This window comes from Carassius auratus, unplaced genomic scaffold (assembly GCF_003368295.1).
Source record: "Carassius auratus strain Wakin unplaced genomic scaffold, ASM336829v1 scaf_tig00214021, whole genome shotgun sequence".
NCBI classification, from domain to species: Eukaryota; Metazoa; Chordata; class Actinopteri; order Cypriniformes; family Cyprinidae; genus Carassius; species Carassius auratus.
The window spans coordinates 406,141-418,566 of NW_020527496.1; the positions used below are offsets into that span (position 1 = coordinate 406,141).

The following is a 12,426-nucleotide window of genomic DNA, read 5'->3' on the forward strand; positions in this document are numbered from 1 at the left end:
TATATATATATATATACATATACATATACATACATATATATATATATATATATATATATATATATATATATATATATATATATATATATATATATATATATATAGATAGATAGATATATATATATATATATATATATAGATATATACATATACATATACATATACATATTTGAATAAATTATATATAAGAAAAAGAAAACAAATTAAAATAATAACAATAATAATAATGCAACATCTGCACAAAATATGCTCGTATTTTCATGCAGGCAGATATTTCGCTACCCTGACTGCAGCGTTAGGACCCTGATATAGTCATTCGCTGCGCGTCGGATGCTGCACTGCAGATCCTGAGCTAGCGATGAATGACCTTCGTTGTTATTTATTTATTTATTTTATTTATTGTTGTATCGCTTAACGTTACCCCAGACCACAGTTTAGTGCTTTTTTATTTAACCTTGTTAGAGATGCCGCTTGGCCGTGTTTTAACAGTGCTGATGGTCTGGAGCTCCCCACAGATCTTCATGATTAGTCGAATATGACCTGATAATATAACTTTCAGTGTTTTGCAGATCATATTTACTTAAACTGAACATTGATGTCTTGGGAAAAGAAATGTCAAAGAATGTACCGAAGCTGCATCAGTTTCCCAGTAACGTAAGTATGAGACAACAACACTTCTGTTTTCTTTCAGAGGTTTTCGAAAACCTGAAGATTTTTTTCTGAATACATAGCAAATTAATACTGTATAAATATGGTCTTATAACGTTACATATAAATATATAGCTGCCTTTTAGTGGTGCCTCTGATCCTATTTGGAGGTCTGTGACATCTGACAGACTGAAAACCCCAGTAGACTATCATTGCATGCCATGATGAATCATTAGACTGAACTCTCTGATTTACTCCTCTTTACAGTGCATTGAAACACATGATGTACAGCTTTACACTGATTTGTACTGGTTTGGATGGAGGTCTCTAAATGTTACACTTTTGCAGGTTGGTTGGGAGGAACAGATGTTGCCAGGGAGCTGAAGTCAACGGCTGACACCCATTGGGTGAGAGATAGTTCACACCAATGTAGGGTGACCATACGAGCCATTTTCCCAGGACACATCCTTGCCGGGATTTCTGTATTGCCTATATTGGCAATCTATATTGCGAATGGCGAATGGCACCCTATACCAATGAAAACTTAAAACAGTAGCTTTGAATGTCTCTAAATGTCTATATACATTCACAGGTTGGATTCCAGCGGGATGGCTGAGTGGGTAAGAGATGGTTTCTCATGCCTGTGAATTTGCAAGTATGGCCAATTATAATGTCTTAACAGTTAGTTTTATTTTCAAGGTTTTTAACTAAGGATTTGAAGCCAACACAGACATTGTCTCCAGCCCATGAATGAACACAGAGGTGAGTGTCCTAACAGTGCTGATGTTTTATCAGGGATGTGCGGTCATGATTCAGTAGACTAGAGTCTCTGATGACAACATGAAGCTCTTCACATTTCTCTGAGCACTGCTTTTGATTATGAAAATGTGTTTATTACGAAGAACTTCTAGTTAATGTTTTATCTTTTTTTAGGTTGACACGAAGCCAGAATGATGTTTATATTCCCTTGAATCTGTCCCTGTGTAAGTACTGGTCCAGTAAACTTCCCTCTGGTTATAATTGGGTGTTAATGATGATTGCGTTGTTCGGTTCCACTGAAACTCAATGAAGTAACTTTCTCGCGGCGCACTGAAACACTCACAGGCAACTAATGCACTCATTCCCCCTCTTTGTAATCTAATACACTTGTTTTCTTTCGAGGACAGAAGTTGATGCAGTGGCAGAAGAGTTGTGGACTGTTCGCAGCACATTGGTGAACTGTAAAGCTCCTCTGTAGTTATTGTTATCATAACTTATACACTTGTGTTTCAGTGTCATTGTATGTCATTCAAAGGACAGTTTGAGAAAGTAACGGCTTGTTTTTGACCTCATTTATTTGTATGCTGCATTCTCAAAAAATGTACAGTTGTCTTTTACATCTAATAAAGACCACTATTACAGCTATATAGTCATTGTTTTTTTAATGGGAGTAGCAGGGCCAGCTTGTAATTTCATGCCTTAATCGTATTCATGTTCTTGTATAAGGTCAAATATTAGTGCAAATGCTTTTGGGAGTCATTCTAAAAGTAAATAGCTTTTACGCCATGTAGCAGATTTGCACCCTATACATGATTAATATGTAAAAATAAATAAATAATATATAGTATAACTTAATGAAATTGATTACTCATGAAATTCTGATATGCTATCTAAATTTTACAAAATATATATTTGAAGATTAAGAATAAAGTCAGTATAAGATAGAATTTTTACTTGTGTGTTTTTTGAAGTACAACACATGGACGTGATGAATTCGACATGACATTCCTCTCTTCAGCTGCTGTTTGTTAGGAATTGCTGAGGACTTTTATTATGGAAAGAGTTCAGTTACTCAGCGTCTATTATATTTGAATTCATTCTACTTGACTCAATTTCAGTACACGCTATTTTTTTTTTTTTTTGTACACATTTTTTGTAACAGACCTACGTTTTGGAAATATATACATTTTAATAGTTTACACGGACTGTCACAACTATACAGAGCGAAGGTCAGCGGTCACTAATGTAACCGCTTCTGTTCTGTACGTAGCGGTGCGTAGCGACGCCCGATCTGTGAACGAATCTTCCATTTGAGTCGGATCTTTTCAATGAATCTTTTGTCGAGTCAACGACTCCAACTCATTGAACCTAGCGTATTTCTTTTATTATATAGTAAAAGTTCTGTAGTATTCTGAAATATGCATTGAAAAAGCGTTCTAGCTAAACCTGACATTTTACACTATAAATATATTTGGCTCTGTGAAGAATTGCTTGTCGCTTTACATAAAAAAAGCATCACAATGCATAAATATAAGTGTGATACAATTTATGGCATATATTTCAGCTAGTCTCTCATAAACACGTATGATTCGAAACAAAATACTCGTAAATAACAGCAGTACGTGTCTTTATTATATGGCTTTAATATGCCCGGCCCGGGATATCAGACAAAAACACGGTAAAAGATCCACTGAATTGATTAGTTGAACCAGTTATTTCAAATGAACCGAGTGAAAGAACCGAATCTCCGTTTCTTTCACATTCCCATTACTAGACAAGCAAACCAGCTCGTAAAAAAAAAACCAAACCAGCTCGTACACCGCATGGACTAAGTTATCTCAGTCAAAACTCTCTGAATCTTTTGGACTTTAACTGGACTCTATTTTCGCATATTGTCGAGCTGTTTACGTGCTGAAGCGTTTTTTTAAACACGATTCTGCCGGGTGCTGATGAACAGGAATGTGAAGCTGGCTTCGATAAGTGAACTCAAATGTTTGTTTGTTTTTTAAAGTGAAGTGTGTGTCTGTGATGTGTGGAAGATGTATCTGCTTGTCCTGACTGTAGTCGTATAAAACTGAAGATTTGGGGTCGCAGATATGTTTGATTCTCCGGTCGCTAGTGTTTCTTCGTTCAACATCGACACAGTTTAGCGTTTAAAGGTGCGGAGTCACTCGGCTTGTTCAGACATGCTAACAGACGCCGTTTCGCCTGAGGAGCATGCTTGGAGAGCTAAACAAAAATAACTGAAAACCCATTGCCACAGTAATATTGTTTCGTTTTATTTTTTATTAAAAAATTATATAAATTTCCTGTCATTGAGTGATTTGCACAGGTGTGGCCATCGGTTGTTTTCTGGTTCATTTGCTTTAATACAAACACACCTTAATACAGGTCTGTTGAGGTCTCATTGTTTAGATGCCTTCTTAGACTTGTGGCAGTGTAAAACTTTATATATGTCTTATTAAAGGAACACTCAATGTCGTTTTTTTTTTTACTTTTTAATAGCTATACCATTAGATAAAGAGGTGGCTGTGCTTATTTCTGCTTTATACTATAGTTATTAATGTGTAATTATCAAATATTTCACCCTTTTCCCCCAACACATTCTGATTTTTTTTATTTTTATATATATATATATATATATATATATAGCATTTTTATTTCCTCATTTGTGCATTATAAAGTAGTGGTGTAGACATGACTGCAGTTGTAGGGCGAGTTTGGGGGTGGGTCAGTCCAGCGAATCTGTACTCCTCATGGGGCAATCATGCCAAACCTGAGAAACCCGCAACAACGGAGATTCAGACAAGAAGCAGATGGGGTTTATGGGGACTTACTGCCTTGGTTTGGAGGGGCAAGAACACCAAAGAGGACCAAAAGACAATCACTGATGAATTCTGGCAGGCTGAGGAGACTATCAAGCCATTGGACATTGAAGACCTGAGGGCTGATGTTGAGATTGAGAAAGCAGTTGCCCAAAGCCCCTCGCACTGGTGGAGCCGAATGCTTTCATCCAGATACTTTTTCTGGCCCCGGTGGTCAGCATCCACCACGCTCCGCCAGCAGAAATGTGCTGGGTGGAGTGACGGTACATGGGATGGTGATGAAGTCGATGGGCAATCAGACTATGGGACGCCCCCTCCATCCCCCACACCACAGAAATCTGCATTCCAGTTCTTCTCTCGCTCGTGGAAGGGGGAAATCATGCCTGAGCACTACGATATTTGCTTTAATTTCCTCCGCCACTTCTTTGACTTGTTTGTGGTGGGCTTCCTGACCACCGTATCTCCTCCGACTAAGTTTACTTTGGACGTGCTGGGGGTGCAGGGCGCCCTGAAGCTGTGGCTCCATGGGATGGCCATGTTTCTGGTGTCGACTGTTGGGATGGCCGGACTGCTGTGGGTGGTACAGGAGTACCTGCTGCTGTTTGCGCTGGTCTACGGTATCGTGCAGGCGCTGGTCATCTCTGTCAGTGTACACCAGAGTGAGGCTTCGGCAGAGGGGGGTGATGAGAAAGCTGACGGAGAAGTCAGAGAGAGTAAGGAGGAACAGAACGACATTTGGGAGCAGAATGAGCCACAGCGGACAGCTGACGAAAGCAAGATAGGAGTTACACAAAGCAGCTGATGTCCTGGGAAAAGTGTATTTTGGGTAAGTAGCTGTCTCTGTCCAAAAACCCTGTGCTGTTGTCATAAGGGAAAGGCTTTCCTCTTATCAAATTACGCAAGAAATGCAGATATGAATTTTAATGAAAACTGAAATTAAAAGTTTAATTTGGCTGAAGACCTAATTGTTAACATATTGTTTTAATTTCATTAGAAATACTGACAGAGGATTTGAAAGCTTTTTCATAATAAAGTTGCAACGCTTATTGTGATTACTGGAATGGTATTTCGTAAAGTTTGGTTCATGCATCAACTGAAGACAGCATTGACTAAAAGATCTATGTTCATCAAAATTAAGATCTATTTCAAATGATAAACTGATATTGTTAATCCCGTCCACACAATCCAAAACTTCTATTTTCCTATTGTTTGGTGCACACTTCAAGAACATTAAAGTTATAATACCGGGTGCAAGACACTTGCATGACAGCTGACATAAAATAAGGATGGGGTTTAGGAGATCCCATACCGATTAGTAAAAAAAAAAAAAAAAACTTAATTGGTCCCAATCCCAATCCTTGAAATCGGCTCGGTACATCCATACTGTGCACAAAAAGACACTGACACATACCATCGGAGAAGTGCTAATTAAATGTCAGTGTTTTTAGTTAATGTTTGGTCAACGAAACCGAAAAAAAATAATTTTCAAACAAATATTTTTGGTTGCTGGAAATTTGTGCGCTACTGCTTTCTAGTATAAAGTTTGAAAAATAAGAAAAAAAGAAAAAAAAGTACACTTTTACTATTATAAGGATTTGAACAAACTTGTAACAGTAGGTATTGAACTTAGGTTTGTCATACATCCAGCTTTTATGCTACATGCATTAATATAAAATCAAATATAGCTCAGTCTTGAGGCTTGTTGAAGAAGGGTGTGCTGTTACTCTAAACCAGGGATGCTCAAAGCTTTTTGCCTAAAATATTTGCTTGAAGTATATCCTCTTAAGTTAATAATTCAGTAAACACATTTGCATGTTCTTGCTTGTTTTTGACATGGTTAACTGTTGAAGGTAACCACCAAAAAAAAAAAAATATATATATATATATATATATTTCATTTAGATTTTACAATATTTTAATTGTACATTTTTATGATTATTAATAATTTAGTTTTAATTAACTTGCAAACCCCCTTCAGTTCTCTCGCAAACCCCAGTTTTGGAAACCCTGACTAAAAGTTTTCGCCCCATTTCCTTGCATCGTAACAAACACAGCGAAGTGCTTAAACCCACCAAGAACAATTAAGGTGCTTAGCAGCCACCCACAATGCCAAAATATGAGTTTTGCACTAACACCTTACTGTATGATTTTTGGATGGCTATTTCTCTATCTCATGTTTTTTTTTTTTTATATACATATATATAAATACATACATACATACAGTATTGTTCAAAATAATAGCAGTACAATGTGACTAACCAGAATAATCAAGGTTTTTAGTATATTTTTTATTGCTACGTGGCAAACAAGTTACCAGTAGGTTCAGTAGATTGTCAGAAAACAAACAAGACCCAGCATTCATGATATGCACGCTCTTAAGGCTGTGCAATTGGGCAATTAGTTGAAAGGGGTGTGTTCAAAAAAATAGCAGTGTCTACCTTTGACTGTACAAACTCAAAACTATTTTGTACAAACATTTTTTTTTTCTGGGATTTAGCAATCCTGTGAATCACTAAACTAATATTTAGTTGTATGACCACAGTTTTTTAAAACTGCTTGACATCTGTGTGGCAAGGAGTCAACCAACTTGTGGCACCTCTCAGCTGTTATTCCACTCCATGATTCTTTAACAACATTCCACAATTCATTCACATTTCTTGGTTTTGCTTCAGAAACAGCATTTTTGATATCACCCCACAAGTTCTCAATTGGATTAAGGTCTGGAGTTTGGGCTGGCCACTCCATAACATTAATTTTGTTGGTTTGGAACCAAGACTTTGCCCGTTTACTAGTGTGTTTTGGGTCATTGTCTTGTTGAAACAACCATTTCAAGGGCATGTCCTCTTCAGCATAGGGCAACATGACCTCTTCAAGTATTTTAACATATGCAAACTGATCCATGATCCCTGGTATGCGATAAATAGGCCCAACACCATAGTAGGAGAAACATGCCCATATCATGATGCTTGCACCTCCATGCTTCACTGTCTTCACTGTGTACTGTGGCTTGAATTCAGAGTTTGGGGGTCGTCTCACAAACTGCCTGTGGCCCTTGGACCCAAAAAGAACAATTTTACTCTCATCAGTCCACAAAATGTTCCTCCATTTCCCTTTAGGCCAGTTGATGTGTTCTTTGGCAAATTGTAACCTCTTCTGCACATGCCTTTTTTTTAACAGAGGGACTTTGCGGGGGATTCTTGAAAATAGATTAGCTTCACACAGACGTCTTCTAACTGTCACAGTTCTTACAGGTAACTCCAGACTGTCTTTGATCATCCTGGAGGTGATCATTGGCTGAGCCTTTGCCATTCTGGTTATTCTTCTATCCATTTTGATGGTTGTCTTCCGTTTTCTTCCACGTCTCTCTGGTTTTGCTCTCCATTTTAAGGCATTGGAGATCATTTTAGCTGAACAGCCTATCATTTTTTGCACCTCTTTATAGGTTTTCCCCTCTCTAATCAACTTTTTAATCAAAGTACGCTGTTCTTCTGAACAATGTCTTGAACGACCCATTTCAAAACCTTGATTATTCTGGTTAGTCACATTGTACTGCTATTATTTTGAACAATACTGTACATACATACAGTATTGTTCAAAATAATAGCAGTACAATGTGACTAACCAGAATAATCAAGGTTTTTCGTATATTTTTTTATTGCTACGTGGCAAACAAGTTACCAGTAGGTTCAGTAGATTGTCAGAAAACAAATGAGACCCAGCATTCATGATATGCACGCTCTTAAGGCTGTGCAATTGGGCAATTAGTTGAATTAGTTGAAAGGGGTGTGTTCAAAAAAATAGCAGTGTGGCATTCAATCACTGAGGTCATCAATTTTGTGAAGAAACAGGTGTGAATCAGGTGGCCCCTATTTAAGGATGAAGCCAACACTTGTTGAACATGCATTTGAAAGCTGAGGAAAATGGGTCGTTCAAGACATTGTTCAGAAGAACAGCGTACTTTGATTAAAAAGTTGATTAGAGAGGGGAAAACCTATAAAGAGGTGCAAAAAATGATAGGCTGTTCAGCTAAAATGATCTCCAATGCCTTAAAATGGAGAGCAAAACCAGAGAGACGTGGAAGAAAACGGAAGACAACCATCAAAATGGATAGAAGAATAACCAGAATGGCAAAGGCTCAGCCAATGATCACCTCCAGGATGATCAAAGACAGTCTGGAGTTACCTGTAAGTACTGTGACAGTTAGAAGACGTCTGTGTGAAGCTAATCTATTTTCAAGAATCCCCCGCAAAGTCCCTCTGTTAAAAAAAAGGCATGTGCAGAAGAGGTTACAATTTGCCAAAGAACACATCAACTGGCCTAAAGAGAAATGGAGGAACATTTTGTGGACTGATGAGAGTAAAATTGTTCTTTTTGGGTCCAAGGGCCACAGGCAGTTTGTGAGACGACCCCCAAACTCTGAATTCAAGCCACAGTACACAGTGAAGACAGTGAAGCATGGAGGTGCAAGCATCATGATATGGGCATGTTTCTCCTACTATGGTGTTGGGCCTATTTATCGCATACCAGGGATCATGGATCAGTTTGCATATGTTAAAATACTTGAAGAGGTCATGTTGCCCTATGCTGAAGAGGACATGCCCTTGAAATGGTTGTTTCAACAAGACAATGACCCAAAAGTCTTGGTTCCAAACCAACAAAATTAATGTTATGGAGTGGCCAGCCCAATCTCCAGACCTTAATCCAATTGAGAACTTGTGGGGTGATATCAAAAATGCTGTTTCTGAAGCAAAACCAAGAAATGTGAATGAATTGTGGAATGTTGTTAAAGAATCATGGAGTGGAATAACAGCTGAGAGGTGCCACAAGTTGGTTGACTCCTTGCCACACAGATGTCAAGCAGTTTTAAAAAACTGTGGTCATACAACTAAATATTAGTTTAGTGATTCACAGGATTGCTAAATCCCAGAAAAAAAAAATGTTTGTACAAAATAGTTTTGAGTTTGTACAGTCAAAGGTAGACACTGCTATTTTTTTGAACACACCCCTTTCAACTAATTGCCCAATTGCACAGCCTTAAGAGCGTGCATATCATGAATGCTGGGTCTTGTTTGTTTTCTGAGAATCTACTGAACCTACTGGTAACTTGTTTGCCACGTAGCAATAAAAAATATACTAAAAACCTTGATTATTCTGGTTAGTCACATTGTACTGCTTTTATTTTGAACAATACTGTACATACATACATATATATATATATATATAATGCAAGCATCCTAACCTTTGCTGTGAGGCTTGTGGTTAAAATCTTTCACCCAGAGAAAAACAAGCATGACATTTTCAGAGAGCTGTGAAACCTGCTTGTGGTTTTAAACCGTCCATCATTTCCCTGCTGATATGATTTCTGTCTCTCTGAGATGCATTTTCAGATATTGTCCTCTTCCCCCAGAGTGACTCTCTATGGGGATGTCAATATATGGGGATATATTGCCATTTTAATTTCTTTGTACACAAATGTATGTTTTGACCTCCGGCTTAAAGGGGTAGTTCATCCTAAAATAAAATAAAAAAAGTATTATTGGCTCTGTGTTAAGTATTTAATTTCATGACATGCAGATAAACAAATAATTATTTTTATTTATATTTAAACAACAGCCTGTGCTACTATTTCTTTTCCCTAAAATTACAAGGAATATGGATGCAAAAACACTTTAAGTTTCATAAATGTAGTCCATACAATACTATTTGGTTACATCTCAAGTTTTCAGAAGTAGAGCAGCGAGCGATGTGTCAAAAAAATATTATCAAATACTTTTTTCCATATTATACCATATTAAAAATGTATCACAAAATTCACTTAGGGGCAAAATGCTTTGCACATTTTTGTTAGACCTTGAAAATGAATGTAAACAAAACTTGTTTGTTCACAATTACACTCTTCGCAGTAGCTATCTTTTCATTTCCATTTTATTTTATTTTTTCTGGTTTATGTGTTTTATGATTCAATACAATGTTGATAAAATAAAATAAATGAACAATTTAATCAACTGCAATCAAATGAAAATTTGAAATGAAAACAATAGTATTTTATTGCATTTTAATATTTTTTGTTAAAAAAGATGCTGCACAACAGAATGTATTTATTAATGAAAAAAACATGACTTGGTTGAATGATATTCCTCAAAAACACAAAATAATATTATGAATGAGAATTGCATTTTAGTATACAGTAGTAATATGTTTCTGTTATAATTTAGTAACAGTAGTAATATAATCCTGTTATAAGTTAGGCCGAACAGGCGGGTTGTCATGAAGATCTCTGTATGTATTTGGTGGTAGTTTCTCTCAGAGTAAAGCATGTAAAGATGGTGAAGTGATTCTCAGAGCAGCTCTGGAGATGAAGTTCATTTAGATTAATCCATATCTAGTCAAAATGTCCAGGGCTTATCATCATTATCGACATAAATTACATTGCAATCTCGATATGATAGTATTTATTGCTCAGCCCTATTATGAAGTTGTACAATAACCATGTGACAAACTGTCCAAGATTTGAACCAATATTGACTTTAATCCATTCTCTCCAGCATAGCTCAACTTTAGAGTGAGTAAATTATGTCAGAATTGTCATTTCTGGATGAACTGTTAAAAGTAGAACACACAAATCTCAAGCTTTTCTCGTCCTCCAGTGATTAAGCACTTCTGTGTTTCTATCACAGATTGTTGACACGCTGATCGTCCAGTACCCAAATCTTCCACTGAGGATTCGACTGGGCACCATAAATCTACCAGCATCTCTTCATCACCACCTGTGGATTTTTTTTTTGCTCACTTTAAAATGTACTTTAAATTTTTCCCAAAACTATTTTTTACGTAGCACAACAGCAGGAGAAGTGGACGAGTAAAACACTAGAATCTACAACCACAGCAATAAAACCACATCTGCCATCTACAAACCATGAAGAATCGTGTACAGAAAACTGAGCACCCCGCAGTCACTGAGTGTCTGGGAGTTTCTGAAGGCTGAACCAGTCCAACGACAATTTATTTGTAACTAAACATTACTTTTACATGGTGACCGTGACCCACGCTGTATGTACCGCACATCTGCATGTGACACTTTACTGAACTCATAGCTCAATGTGGCCTTTAACATCATCTTTGGATTGCTTGTATCTGATTGTTCACATGTGTCCTTTCATCTCCATCATAGTCCATTATATCGCCCATCCTTAATTAGTCCATCAGTCCAATCACAGGCAAACTTGCTGTTCTTTTTGAGTGCACTTATAAAGGAACTATTAAATCACTTTCTACATACAGCAAACCTACGCATTATGTTTTTCCGTACTTACGTTTTGGGTTTACGTCATTAGAGCCATTTTGTGTTTGTCGTGTATTTATGTATACAGCATGCCTAGATTTATTTTATTTCTTGATTCATTTCTGTTTGAGTTGATTATATCTGTTGTGCCTCAAAATATATGCCACTTTGGAAAGTTCACAGGGAATTATGGGCAAAGAAATTAGAATTAATTTTGCACAAGTGCATACTGACAGCCAATGCTTTTTTGCACATGCATTTCTCTCGCTTGCAAGAATAGCTTTCTCTTGAACGTGTTCAACGGCGTTTTATCTATGCATGAAACTTCTGTCATGAATTACTTTCGTTTTGTGGTACTGGTTTATACATTTCTAGGTTGTTCATGTCAGTTATTTAAGCATTAAAATGTAGTGCTAGAATAGTTTTTCTACAACCTTGACCAATGTAAGAATACGTGTGACCTTTGAAGGTTCTTTAAAATGTGTCTTTCCATTTTTGCAAGCCCTGAGTCCATTGAAGTACCAGCGAGCTGTGAATAGAAAAGTCTGCTGTAGAGTGAAATGGATTGTAGCTCAAGGTTGTGAGATCTACATCTAAAGTGTTGCACACTGAGTCTTTAATAGACCTTACAGCTAAAATAAACATAATTCTCCCCATTTTTCATGTCTGGAGTATGTTTGTTTATATTAGAGCATGGATACATGTGGACACAGATTTGATCTGTTATGGGTCAGTCCATCTCAAGTATTTGAATAGTTATTTTATTTCAGTTAACAAACAATTTTTGTTAATAATAACACAACTGATCCACATCTCCGTTCTATGCTGCCAATTTAATTTATGTCTCACTTTCCACATGACTAATCTGAAACGTATTAGCTTCTGAACTCTTAATAATGCATCACATGAATC

General features: G+C 36.9%; 1 protein-coding gene and 1 long non-coding RNA gene across 3 annotated transcripts; both read left to right on the top strand.

Moving 5' to 3' along the window:
* The first annotated feature begins 307 nt into the window (after nt 1–307).
* Nucleotides 308–2,052, top strand: LOC113090801 (uncharacterized). The gene is made up of 6 exons (XR_003287262.1): nt 308–654; nt 997–1,055; nt 1,241–1,268; nt 1,348–1,410; nt 1,582–1,631; nt 1,815–2,052. It is a non-coding gene; the product is annotated as an uncharacterized LOC113090801 (long non-coding RNA).
* A 1,122-nt stretch (nt 2,053–3,174) lies between these two features.
* LOC113090834 (uncharacterized) lies at nt 3,175–12,200 on the top strand. 2 transcript variants are annotated; one of them, XR_003287266.1, is made up of 3 exons: nt 3,175–5,058; nt 10,910–11,657; nt 11,691–12,200. XR_003287266.1 is itself a non-coding variant. In XM_026256446.1 (2 exons), the coding sequence occupies exon 1, from the start codon at nt 4,105–4,107 to the stop codon at nt 5,032–5,034; it is 930 nt and encodes a 309-aa protein (XP_026112231.1). In that variant the 5' UTR covers nt 3,175–4,104; the 3' UTR covers nt 5,035–5,058; nt 10,910–12,200. The 2 variants fall into 2 exon arrangements, 1 of the variants encoding a protein (XP_026112231.1); XM_026256446.1 differs by having other exon boundaries at nt 10,910–12,200.
* The last annotated feature ends 226 nt before the right edge of the window (nt 12,201–12,426 follow it).

Excerpts from the sequence above, each read along its gene's own strand:
- LOC113090834 (XM_026256446.1), top strand. The coding sequence starts at position 4,105 with ATGACTGCAGTTGTAGGGCGAGTTTGGGGGTGGGTCAGTCCAGCGAAT.